Here is a 12,895-nt window from a genome sequence, read left to right as displayed (position 1 = left end):
ACTGCCTTTTTTTTTTTTAATGTATCTATGGTTCCAAGAAATGGCGAACACCCAATTTAAATCTCATAAAGCTTTGGTGATTCGTAGGCGTGATCTAGCTCCCTCAAAAAGAAAGGCATATGATGCTTGAATTGTTGCCCTAAAAGCTACCATCTTTATATTTTGGAAACTTTCGTTAAGCTACCATATGATTGACATCTTCATTATGCTGGTTTGTTGGATAGGGTTGGTTAAATATAGTTATGTCTAAATCTTTCTACATGAACGATTGCTTGTTCGCGCTATAATATTATGATATGTCGCATACTCTACTATTGCAACTATAATAGGGTGTGGGGAAAGAAAAACCCCTACCACAAGCAGTGATTAATTAGAGTCTGTAAGAATAAAGTGACGCTCAATAATGCTAGTCAAAGGCAATGCATCTTTAAAGCCTTTATGATTGTAATTTTTTTTTCTTTTTCTCCTTTATTCCCTTGTCAACTTAGATCTCCTTCTCAAGTCTTTATAGTGGAGCTTAAAAGTTGCTGCACCAACTTTGGAGCAACACCCGATTTTTTTTTTGAATGAAAACTCAATATCAATTAACCAAAGTACAAACCAAAGCAAAACCCGATTTCAAATCAAATCTAAACTAAAGGGTACACGCGGCACGTGTTGATGAGGGAGTTCACAGGTAAACTAATACCAAAATCAATCCCTTCCTAACAAGATGTAGGCTGAATCTGAGGACTTGGGTTGTTTGGTTTACAGACTATGGATTAGCAAATTTTCAGTTGTGTGCCGGCAGACATTCTTGCAGAACTGGTTTTCCTTAATAATATAATCATCATGCTTTTATTATTGCATTCCACTCCAACTCTTTCTTTATATTTTAGCTGTCTGGTCTGCAGAATAGAACTGCTCAAATCTCAATAAAGGATATGGCTCATGAATTATTTAATTATTTGGAGAAGAAAATCTAATATATGAACAGAACTCGCATGTTTTACTTGCATTCCCCTCAAGGTGAATTGTGATCAAGTTACTTATCGGCATGACAGATTCACTGAGGAAGACACAAAAAAAGATAAAAGCAGAAAAAGACAGCCTTTGAGAGAACAGCAAAAGGGGGTCAAGGCTTGAATTTGGATACAGTGCAGGCAGTTGTTTTTTAAAACTCCCGAGTAACATTGTTCTTGGTCTCATATGAAATGGATATATCTTTGTTTTTCTGAGATCAATAAGGACAGGCTGGAAGGATCCAAATTCTACCCCACTCACCTTTATTATTAGCTGAGAAGAAAGGATATCACCACTAATAAAGTGATATGTCTCTACAAACTATTTCATGGAAGCAAGAAAACAATTTTTAAAATAAAATAATTGTGTTTTTGAAAGACCATGCAAAAAGAAGGTTTGGGTTTTCTTTCTTTTTCTTGCAGTCCCTGCTAAGCATCTTTGCCTCACTTTCCTCATCTCTCTCCCTCCCCACACCCCTCCTTTATATTGGAAAAATATTAACTAAGTTTTCTTCTTGCTCTGGTTCTACCATCATTTTCCTTGTCGTTCTAACTACAGATTGCTTCTTTTTTAGGTTAGTTTTCGCCAAGTTCCCCTCTCGAGCATTCCTTGTTTAGTCATAAAAGTATAGTTCCTTTCCTCAATAATTTCACGATTACTTCTCCCCCTCAGATTTCCCATTCCAATAAATTCCCCTGATTCTAGTTCAGGGAATTACTGTGCTGATCTTTAATGGTCATCCTTGATCAACCAAAAGAAATTCAGTCCCCTTAATGCTTCCACTCAAGGAAATCCTTTTCTCTCTCCATTCCAGTATGACTTCCCTTTTCTGACCTTGTTGCAGCTTCAAAGCTCTCCATTCAGTTCCTCCTTCTCTCCTTGTATATTTAGATCTCCTGCCTTGTTAATTTTGTGGATTCCAGTGTGCTCTGTTATTGACTTTCTGATTTCATGGGACTCTGTCATGGAAAACCTATTGAAATCTCACAAACTCATGGAGAAAACCCATTATATCCCGATGACAAGGACGGGCTTCCAAAAATTCGAACCCCCAAATCCTCAAACTTCCCCTTTTACAGCCCAAGTCCCTTGCCAAGTCTGTTCAAGAACTCACCGGCAAATTCAAGTGTGAGCTCAACTCCTTTGCGCATTTTCAAACGCCCATTCCCTCCTCCTTCACCGGCAAAGCACATTCGGGCATTGCTCGCTCGCCGGCATGGTTCTGTGAAGCCAAACGAGGCCTCTATCCCTGAGGGAGGCGAATGCGAGATTGGGTTGGATAAGAACTTCGGGTTTTCGAAGCAGTTCGCTGCTCACTATGAACTTGGAGAAGAGGTGGGTCGCGGGCACTTTGGGTATACTTGCTCCGCCAAGGGAAAGAAAGGCAGCTTGAAGGGACTAGATGTGGCCGTCAAAGTCATTCCAAAATCCAAGGTCTAAAGTCTTCTAATTTCTTCCTTTCCTTCTGCATATTTTTGTGAGTTTATGCAATGGGAATTAGTATAAGATAGAACATTGAAATTAGAAATTTGGTTCCTCACCCTAACAATGATTGCATTCATAATCTGCTTGCTTCCGTCGTGATCTGATAAAACCGTTGGTGGGGGCGGTTTTTCTTGAACACATGCAAGCATGTAATCAAATACAGTTCGCGAGGCTTGTATGCTTTCTGTTCGATATAGAGAATCATGTTTGAGTTCTACTTTTGCTTAAGTGAACTCTGAATCTTAAGTCGCATGAATTAAGTATACGAATCATGGTGATCTGTGGTGCCTTTCTGCTATTGATTATTAAGACAATTGGGTTCCTCTCTTGTTCTGACGTTGGATGATAAATTGCCAGATGACAACAGCAATTGCTATAGAGGATGTACGGAGGGAAGTCAGGATATTGCGGGTTCTTACAGGACATGAGAACCTAGTGCAATTCTATGAAGCCTATGAAGACGATGAAAATGTTTATATAGTTATGGAGTAAGTTGAAGTTTCTAATTGTTATTCCTATTTATTTATATATATATTATTTTCTTTTTAAATCCTCTCTGTTAATTTGTCATGGATCTCCCTTACAACTTTCAGAGTTATTGATTAACAATGTGATTTACGCAATTCAGGTTGTGCAAAGGAGGTGAGCTGCTGGATAGGATTCTTTCCAGGTAAGATGTTCTCCTGTTTCCATTTTTCAAGCCAAAGAAGAGAAGGGAAAAACCAGACGAGGATATTCTAGTTTCAATTTGGTAGCGTTGCCATAATTGATGACATTCTAATAAGCTCAGATCCAATTGTAATTTATAGGGGCGGGAAGTACTCGGAAGAGGATGCCAAGGTTGTCATGATTCAGATATTAAGTGTGGTGGCCTTCTGTCATCTGCAGGGTGTGGTTCATCGTGATCTCAAGCCAGAGGTGATTAACTCATAAAGCTTGTTACTTTGCTAGTATATATGACCTGTGTTTCTTTTTGTGGCCTTTGGGCTTCGTTAGATCATAAATGACGTTCTATTATGTCCGTGCTTGTTCATTGATTATCTATTATTGAAAAAGATAAAAACTATAGTTTAGAACCCTAAATTGTAAATATTCATACTGAAATATAAATTTTAAAATTGTTCTAAAAGGCTTTAAGAAAAAATTTAAACTGCAAGGAAAAATTACAGTATAGGATTCCAAGCTAAATTTTTGTGTGGCATGCTTTGCTGGCTTCCTGACGCAGATGTTTGCTTTTCTGCTTCAGAATTTTCTTTTTACGTCTAAGGACGAAAACTCCAGATTGAAGGCAATTGATTTTGGACTGTCTGACTATGTGAAGCCAGGTTCGGCCCAGTGTATAGTTTGTGCATATTGTCTAAATTTTTAGCTGAAAGGACAACATTCAGGGCTAACATGTAAAATTTTTGCAGATGAGAGGTTGAATGATATTGTAGGAAGTGCATATTATGTAGCTCCTGAAGTTTTGCATAGATCATATGGGACAGAAGCAGACATGTGGAGCATAGGGGTAATTGCTTATATTCTTTTATGTGGAAGCCGGCCCTTTTGGGCTCGGACAGAATCTGGCATATTTCGTGCTGTCCTGAAGACAGATCCAAGTTTCGATGATGCTCCTTGGCCTTCTTTATCGGCTGATGCAATAGATTTTGTGAAGAGGCTGTTGAATAAGGATTATCGTAAAAGATTAACTGCAGCTCAGGCTCTCTGTATGTCTTTCATCTCCTTTCCCATGTGTGGCATCAATGCTATTAATTTTCTGCTTTTATGGACTAAACAATAAAATTGCTTATTGCCCGCTTTTACTCAGGTCATCCTTGGCTGGCTAATCATCATGATGACTTGAAGATACCTTTTGATATGATAATCCTCAGACTTGTTAGATCTTACATATCCTCATCTTCTTTACGCAAATCAGCATTAGGGGTATGGATTATCTTTTGGTGTCTGACTGTATATCATCTGACTAAAGCGGTGCCTGTTATTTTGGAATTGGAATTTTAATTTCTGGGTTGCCTGGAGTGACCAAAAGTAAATTTACCAGCAACTATAGCAGTAAATGGAGGACCAAAAAGAATATATATGGAAGTAATGCAAGAGACAGAATGTTGGAAATCTCTGTCTTAATTATTTGAATTGACTCTCAACTTCTTTAATATAACCTCTAATATCTGCTATTGGGGCCATGGACATGCATTGATCAAAGCTTTTCCATATTGGCAGGCTCTCGCAAAGACATTAACAGTACCTCAGCTAGCATATCTCAGAGAACAATTTACACAGTTAGGGCCAAACAAAAGTGGATTTATTTCCATGCAGAACTTTAAGACGGTCAGCAGTTGTCCAAAATTATTGTTTCTTTTCCAATACTTTTCAAGCCATTATTAATGTGTTTATTAGCAGGCTGTTTCAAGAAGCTCCACTGAGGCCACAAAGGATTCACGGGTCTTAGATTATGTGAGCATGGTAAGCATCTGAGAGATCATAACTACTCTGCATTTTCTAACACCTTGCTTCCCTGGAATGTAAATCCATCACATGCATGTTGCAGGTTAGTTCTATCCAATACAGGAAATTAGATTTTGAGGAATTTTGTGCTGCTGCTATAAGCGTGCACCAGCTAGAGGGAACGGAGAGCTGGGAGCAACATGCAAGAAGGGCTTATGAACTGTTTGAAAAGGATGGGAATCGACCAATTATGATTGAAGAGCTTGCCTCGGTAATCATTTTGTGCTCTACCTACTTGACTACAATTTGCCTGTGTGTGTTTGCATGGTATTATGCGATTTAGTACAGTCTACGTTTGTATATGAACCATCTGAATCAGCAAATGTCAGCTTACTGAACTCCTCTTAGATGGAGCCTCTTCGACTTCTCACATACTCCGTCCTTAACATCTATATAATGTCACTAAGCTTTTGGAGTTTGATGCGTTATTCCAGGAACTAGGGCTTAGCCCGTCTGTACCTGTTCATGTGGTTCTCCAAGATTGGATAAGACACTCGGATGGAAAGCTCAGTTTCTTAGGATTTGTGAGACTTCTGCACGGACCTTCTTCCCGCGCAATTCACAAGGCATAAGAGTACACCCGATTGCTATTATACAGATCCCTTGTCGTCATTGATGATGAAAATCTAAATTGGATTTAAATTGTTGAGTAAACTTCATCAGCAATGCACAATCTCCATTGCGATGATGGTTTGGGCAAGCTAAAAGCTACAGTGGACGAACCTACTTTCAACATCTGCTATTGTTAAGCTCGCTGTTCCTAATTTTTTGTACACACGAGAATCCTTCACCTCTTTTCCTACTCTCTTACGTTTGGTAGTTCTCAAAGTTAGAGGATTGTACAGAGGAATGTAGATCACATATTGTACTTGGTACTGGAGGAACTGCTCAAAACTGAGTTGTGTTTTCAGGTCTATCGCTTGTGTACCCATTCCACTTACCAATAAAATCCTTCCGATTCTAACAAATACATTATAGTTGACAATATTTCTGCTCTCTTTTGATTGTGGTTCAGGTGGGACTTTGTTTCCGGCCATTTTATTGCTTCCAAAGCCAAGGTAAAACGATAATAGCTGAGTCAGATGAAATGGGGGAAACTAATTTCAGTCATGGATCATAAAAATTTTAATTATCAGCAACTGATACGGATGGCACGTGATTGTATTTAAATATGGTAAATGGTCAAAATTCAGATGCGATCAGATGTAAAGTGGTCACTTCCATAATTGCATAGGTGATACTATTCCATCTTTACAAACAACCTGTAAAAGTACCAGTATTGAACACAGGAACTGACTATCCGATTTCAACGACTGTTAATTAAGGTCATATATGTGCCCAGGGCACCACTCCATTCATAAAACTTGTTTCAGCTGACTGTCAATAACTCTTCTACAACTGACTATGTACATAGAATTCCTCTCTCTCTCTTTGTAAGTTTTAATTTTTAAATATATAGCATAATTTTTGTGAAAAGAAACCCAGAATAAGGGCAATACTGATTTTCTAATCATTTTTCTCTAAAGTCTAGGCTCTGCCATTTGCGTCCCAAACCGAATCTTCGATGGTGAATTGGTTCTGCCACCATCGTAGCTCTGTTTTGAGATGGGCTTCCCATAACTAATGCATTATCTACACTGAAGTGGTGGAACAGCGAAAGAGTGAGTGTGATGTCACCTTTCTTAGGGTTTTTGTTTTTGATAAAAAAATAATTTCATATTTAAGTTTTCTAATCACACTTATTAATCATGTGTTTTTTTTATACAACTTTATAATAATTAAATGCTATTAAATGCTAATATTTTAAAAATAGGACACATAGTTATATATGATTAGAAAATTTGATATAATAGGTAATATAAGTATTGTTATGATTCTAATATATCATTTTGCCTTTTCTTAAAAAAATTAAACATTTTTATTATATTTAACAATTTTTATGCGAAATATAAATTAATTATTAATCTATATTGTCCAATAATTGAGAATTAACAGCGTTGGGAAAAAATAATTGAGAATTACAGAGAAGGTACAGTTCGACAGAATCCGATCTTTTCATGAAACAGGTGGAGGAGAAGCATCGACTTTCACCTATAGGCCTACGTAGAAGGAACAAGCTCCTGGCTCATAACCTGAATTCCGGAATGGAAGTATAATTTGATTACACGTAAAGCATGGGCCCAGCCCCATGTTCTTCGTGCTGATCTGGATGATGTACTTAATTCCTCGCGCAGCAGGCCGAAACGTTTTATCTTTTTGCCGTTTCTGTCACTTGGAATGGCAATTCACGTCACTCCAAAGGCTAAGCCAAAATTCAGATCTCCAATTCTCCTGCTTGCCCTGGCAATTACGGCAGTCGCGCTATTGTTCCTGTCTCGCTCTCTGGTTTCCACAACCGGATCCTCACTCCTCATCTCAATATCTCTTCAAAACGAGGTGAAACAGGGGCGCCATGAAAGGTACTTGTACTGGGGCACTAGAATTGACTGCCCAGGAAAACACTGCGGAACTTGCGCAGGTTTGGGTCATCAGGAGTCCAGCCTCAGGTGTGCCCTTGAAGAGGCCATGTATCTTCGGAGGTACCTCCATCGATGCCTTTGTGTTATCCGCATTGAGTTATCGTAGAGGTTTTAGTATGTCTTCTGTTAACCTTTCCTTACCTGTTCCTGGAGTGAGAGAACCTTATGCATACTAACGACAATAATGAATTCAGATAAGAAAGGATATAACTTGGCTGTTGAACTGACAGAGACACGCAAGGCAAGTCTGCCCGTGCTTAAGGAGATAGTCCCACGCCTTAACCTTCTTATTAAAGAAAACTCTCTCTCCATATCTATCTGTCTGTCTGTCTGTGTATATTTCATGGTCCTACCCAAATTATTACAGATCCATCTGCGAGTCTAAGATCATCTCATGAGTGCGTGATTTATTTTTGTTGGACACTTCTGGTCAAGTGCTTGTTCTCTATCTTGATACGGTGTTGCAGCGTCATTAGTTTCCAAAACCTAAACTTTCCAATCTGCTGCGTCGTTCACCAACTAGACTTGCTCTATATACTTTGTTCTGGCTGAATTTGTGTTTGTGGGTTTCTCACCTATTTTGACCACATTTGCTGCAGAACTTTTGTCATGCCATCAAGGATGTGTATTAATCCAATGCATAATAAGAAAGTGATTCATCATCTGTCCAATACCTCCAGTTCAGAGGCAAGGTGAGTTGCTTTGAAGTTTTCTTGTCTGCTGGTTAAGTGGGTATAGAAAGAGAACAGGCGGAGCTCTTTTCTGCTTTAACTTGTACTTCTGTTCAAGAAATGAACAGTACCCTTGTCTAAGTATGTGAATGTTATACTTTTATTTGCCTCTAGTATACGCATTTTTATAGTTTAAATAAGAGAATGCTTAGATCATTTGACTCGACCAGCTGTATTTTACACTGTAGTTGGGCTGGAAGTTCTTGTCCCATGGACACTTTATATGATATGGACCTCATATCTGAGACTGTTCCTGTAATTTTGGATAATTCAAAAGAGTGGTATCGGGTTCTATTAACAAGTATGAAGTTGGGAGCCCAAGGAGCTGGTCATGTGGAAGGAGTCAGCCGCATTGATCTTAAAGAAAATAACAAGTTCTCCAATCTCTTGCTCATAAACAGGACAGCCAGCCCTCTTTCTTGGTAAATCATCCAACCATGTATCTTCATTCCCCCCACCTTTTCCTTTTCTTAATCATCATGGCTCCTTAGAATCAGATTTATGAGTGATAAACTACAGCTTCTTATATGAGCATATCGCGAATCAAGGTTAACTAACTCATGGGATAGAGAGTTGGGTATATTTGGATGTAACATGAATCAGAATTTTCTTTCATTCAATGTATGTAGGAACACAGCATTTGAATATTAACCTGGGAAAATTAAGGATTTGCAAATTTTCATTCCTACCTAGTGCAATTATATGTGATACCTGATGGACACATGGATGATCTTGACACTTTTTAGTATATGGGAGTTTTTAACGTATTAAATGTTCATTAAACTCGTTATAATGGCCTTAGTGGAACTTCTTGAAGATTCTTTCCTAGTTCAGCTTTTTCTGCTTTTGGTCATATTGCCATGTTTTCTTGTAAAAGGAGTTCATTTGTATATTTTTCTCTTTTGGCTGAGTTACTAGTGATGATCTTCCAGGTTTATGGAATGCAAGGACCGTAACAAACGAAGTTCTGTAATGTTGCCACATTTATTTTTGCCGTCAATGGCGGCAAGGAAGCTTAGAGATGCAGCTGAAAAGGTCCATTTGATATGTACTCTCTTTAAGTTTTCTCCTTTAAGTTGGTGATTTTCCCGTGCAGTATTTCACATTTGTACGTAAAATAGATTTCAACTCTATAACTTGTAGATTACAATAATTACGAATTTATCACGTGGATATTTTTAGATCTTTCATTATTGGAGTTGGAAATGTTGCTTTGTTAACACCATACGAATTATGTCCTGGGAAGATGTACGATCTGGCACTTGCAGTTTCAGGCACATGAAAATCTGTAATCTCTGCACCTGGTTGTTAGTTAGAATAAAAGGAGTAAACAACCAAACCTTGAAACTTGCAAACCTATTCATGGCATGTTCACTACTTAATACTCGTCATTTAATTTTTTTGAGCACATCTAGGTTTTTGCTAACTCATTCAAGCTGTTCAATCGAGGTGATCCCTTTATTGTATAGAAAATGAAAAGGAAGGAAGGACGGGAGGGGCGTGGGGCAGGTTCCTATTGAGTAAAGCCAACTCATTTTTGAGCTTTAAGAGATCATACATTTGGGATCTGAGCTCGGGTAAATCTGTCACCATGCTCTCACTGAATCATTGGTAGCTGTTCATTTAAAAAATGATTGTGACATTTTATCGAAGAACTGATTTTGACAGTGACTACAATGAGTTTGGATTCAGTAAGAGGCAAATTCAGTAAGAGATGGTTAGAGTTCATCCCATTAGTCCATTTGCAACTCGCAGGAATTAACAAAATGGTGTGTTTTGGTTCATGCAATTTGGAGCGTCTGTTTAATTGCAAACAGATGGTTGGGATGTATTTTTACTCCCTCTCATGAAATCTCTCTTTTACTACGTCCCTTTGTTGTCTTCCTTTCTGATGGTTGGTGGGGGTAGGAAGGGGAGAGGAAGAAGGGAGATGATGAAATGCAAACAGCGTACATCACGTGGTGGGGTCAAAATGACGAGTAAGAGGATATTTGCTTGAGTCCGAAATGATTTTACTGAAGATATTAATTGTTTAGTTGATTATGAGTCATAATTGAATGTGGCTTAATAATACCTACTTTTGTAATAGTCTGCGAGCATGTGCTTCTGTTTCATTAATATGCTACTTAATGGTAACATAATTTACGTCAGTCATCTATTAAATGGGTAGTTGGTCGTTTTGACGTCCTGCTTCATGGAAACTTCAGTGGTAGTGGGGGTAGAGTCACATTCTTGAATCTTGACAATGGCAGTTTGGAACAAAATCAATGAAAATTTTAGGTTACCAGTAGATGAGGCTTTGCATGTTTCAGTATGACAAAAATTATAGTAACCCTGATACCTATATGCTGGATATGCAATGCCTGGGCTTTACACACTAAGGGTGCCTTTTTAATACTAATTGGTTTTTAACCATATTCTTGCTCACAGATCAAAGCAGACCTTGGAGATTATGATGCCATCCATGTCCGTCGTGGTGATAAATTGAAGACGAGGAAGGACAGATTTGGGGTTGAGAGGAGCCTGACTCCTCACCTTGACAGGGATACACGACCTGAGTTTATTCTCTGCAGAATTGCAAAATGGGTCCCCGCAGGAAGAACTTTGTTTGTTGCTTCGAATGAGAGGACTCCTGGATTTTTTTCACCACTTTCTGTCAGGTAGTCATACTCATTTTCATATGGGGTCCTGAAAAGTTGAAATTATGGAAGTTATCTTGTATATGAAATTAGATTCCATCATCTCCTTCTAATCGAATTTAAAACCAATTTTATTTTGAAGGATCTGGCTATAACTAGTTCATATTACTTAATGAAATTAAGGAAGCAAAATAAATTATAACATGTTAATTTTGCTTCTCATATTTTGTTCTCTTGCATCTTGTGGTCTTGTTTGAAAATCCGTTCAGCATATTTGAGGTCGGCTGTGCATATCATCCCCATGTGGTGGAAGTTTGAATTTGTTTGTTGGTGGATGGAGTTGATTTTGTAGGTTACATATATGTTATAGATATATTTACTGCTTAATGTTACCAAGGTCGGTTGCCTAAGCAGTTTTGTTCATTCTCGTGGCCTTTTGTTCTGGTTAAATGATTCTTCTGAGGTTGCAGCATTACCACATGCGTTTGTAGCATGCATCTGCATCTTATCAAGTGGCTTGGCTCTTACATAAAGTTACTTGATCAAAACCTAATTCGTATTATTTTATTAAATGAAGGAACATTTTCTTTTCTTTTCTTTTCTTTTTTTTTTGGGGGAAAGAAACTTATGTCTTGATGGCCTAAAGAAAACAAATCGACAATTTTAAATTTCTTTTACCAAAGCCTGATAGTTTATCTTGATGATGAATCATTTTTGCAGGTATAAACTGGCATATTCATCAAACTATAGCCACATACTGGATCCCCTGATCGAGAACAATTACCAGCTATTCATGGTCGAGAGGCTTGTCCTGATGGGTGCTAAAACGTTCATAAAAACATACAAGGAAGATGAGACAGATCTTAGCCTTACTGATGACCCCAAGAAGAACACTAAAAACTGGCAGATCCCTGTTTACACCAAGGATGATAATACATGCTAACACTAACCCTCATTGTATACTGAGGTTACTTTGTAATTGAATTTTCAGAGAGAATTTCTAGGTTTTGCAGACTATAGGCTGATTACTCAGTTGTAAATTGTCATAAGTTACAGGCAAAATTACTTTTGTTTTTTTGGGGCTAGACATGCAAAATTACATTTATTCGTTATTCATATTTAAAATAAAAAAAGGTATCACAGTGAACGAGGTGTGGACACTATCTATTTTATTGGAGCTGTTCGCTTGTCTTCTTGTGAAGTCTTGATCAGTAAGGTAACAATAATTCGTTACCTGTGGAGTACTGTGAAGGTCGAGTGGCTGCTATTTATTTTAGTGGCGTACACTTGGCTGCTTGTTCAATTCCTCCAAGATCAGCAAGGCAAGAACATCCGCTTTCCTTTTGCGAATAATCAAATCAAACACCCCCCCCCCCAAAAAAAAAAAAAAAAGGACCCCTTGCAAAAAGCATAGCTAATGCCTAATGGCTGTCAATTGCAGTCCTCAACTCCCAAAAAAGCTTCAACTCGCTTTTCCTTGTGACCCTGTCAAGGCGTTACATTTATAATTTATGAGCTAATAATATTCAGCCGTTATAATATAAAATAGTGTTGTATGGGAGGAGATTTGACAGCATATGGCACTGGCATCGCTCATTTTGAGAGTAAAGAGAAAAAGCTATCGAACGTCCTTTCATTGTTTTGACTCCGTTCAGCGAAATGGAACCCGCATTCCCATGTCAACCCCAACACCTTCTTTTTCCCCTGAGCAGCATTTCGTGCCACAATTGTTCGAATCAAATTCCTTCCGTCCCTTTATGCAAACGTTAACTGCCATTATTTCTCTCCAGCCTCTTTTTTTCCGTCACAAAAAAAAAAGAAACGAATACTTGTATCAAAATCGTATTCCCGAATATGTTCAAGCAACTATATCTGGGTCTGGGCTGTAATAAGGTTATCCATCAGGATTTACATTTATATAAAAGAATAATCTTCGGTACCATGGTTACATATCTTTAGTTCAGCTATTTATGTTCTTCGTGTTCATACCAACAATTGACAAAAGCTTATA

At 38.1% G+C, this 12,895-nt stretch overlaps 2 protein-coding genes across 2 annotated transcripts; both read left to right on the top strand.

The window, feature by feature from the left end:
• The first annotated feature begins 1,441 nt into the window (after positions 1-1,441).
• Positions 1,442-5,963, top strand: LOC114724552 (CDPK-related kinase 7). The gene is made up of 11 exons (XM_028910911.1): positions 1,442-2,436; positions 2,845-2,975; positions 3,116-3,157; positions 3,297-3,405; positions 3,734-3,812; positions 3,900-4,196; positions 4,298-4,413; positions 4,711-4,818; positions 4,891-4,953; positions 5,039-5,206; positions 5,430-5,963. The coding sequence occupies exons 1-11, from the start codon at positions 1,954-1,956 to the stop codon at positions 5,565-5,567; spliced, it is 1,734 nt and encodes a 577-aa protein (XP_028766744.1). The 5' UTR covers positions 1,442-1,953; the 3' UTR covers positions 5,568-5,963.
• Positions 5,964-6,984: 1,021 nt separating this feature from the next.
• On the top strand, positions 6,985-12,085 carry LOC114724553 (uncharacterized). The gene is made up of 6 exons (XM_028910913.1): positions 6,985-7,574; positions 8,114-8,206; positions 8,434-8,667; positions 9,178-9,280; positions 10,676-10,905; positions 11,605-12,085. Exons 1-6 carry the CDS (start codon positions 7,273-7,275, stop codon positions 11,825-11,827), a joined length of 1,185 nt encoding a protein of 394 aa, XP_028766746.1. The 5' UTR covers positions 6,985-7,272; the 3' UTR covers positions 11,828-12,085.
• The last annotated feature ends 810 nt before the right edge of the window (positions 12,086-12,895 follow it).

Source organism: Neltuma alba, unplaced genomic scaffold, assembly GCF_004799145.2.
Source record: "Neltuma alba isolate B1F8T4 unplaced genomic scaffold, ASM479914v2 tig00012192_pilon, whole genome shotgun sequence".
Lineage (NCBI taxonomy): Eukaryota > Viridiplantae > Streptophyta > Magnoliopsida > Fabales > Fabaceae > Neltuma > Neltuma alba.
This window is presented reverse-complemented; position numbering and strand designations above follow the sequence as displayed.

What these genes read in the sequence shown, in the direction of transcription:
- LOC114724552 (XM_028910911.1), top strand. Translation starts at nt 1,954, where the DNA reads ATGGGACTCTGTCATGGAAAACCTATTGAAATCTCACAAACTCATGGA. An exon ending in AATGTTTATATAGTTATGGA is followed by an intron (nt 2,976 to 3,115) that starts GTAAGTTGAAGT and finishes TACGCAATTCAG; the next exon opens with GTTGTGCAAAGGAGGTGAGC. An exon ending in TGATTGAAGAGCTTGCCTCG is followed by an intron (nt 5,207 to 5,429) that starts GTAATCATTTTG and finishes GCGTTATTCCAG; the next exon opens with GAACTAGGGCTTAGCCCGTC.
- LOC114724553 (XM_028910913.1), top strand. Translation starts at nt 7,273, where the DNA reads ATGGCAATTCACGTCACTCCAAAGGCTAAGCCAAAATTCAGATCTCCA. An exon ending in GAGGCCATGTATCTTCGGAG is followed by an intron (nt 7,575 to 8,113) that starts GTACCTCCATCG and finishes CATTTGCTGCAG; the next exon opens with AACTTTTGTCATGCCATCAA. An exon ending in TTAGAGATGCAGCTGAAAAG is followed by an intron (nt 9,281 to 10,675) that starts GTCCATTTGATA and finishes TCTTGCTCACAG; the next exon opens with ATCAAAGCAGACCTTGGAGA.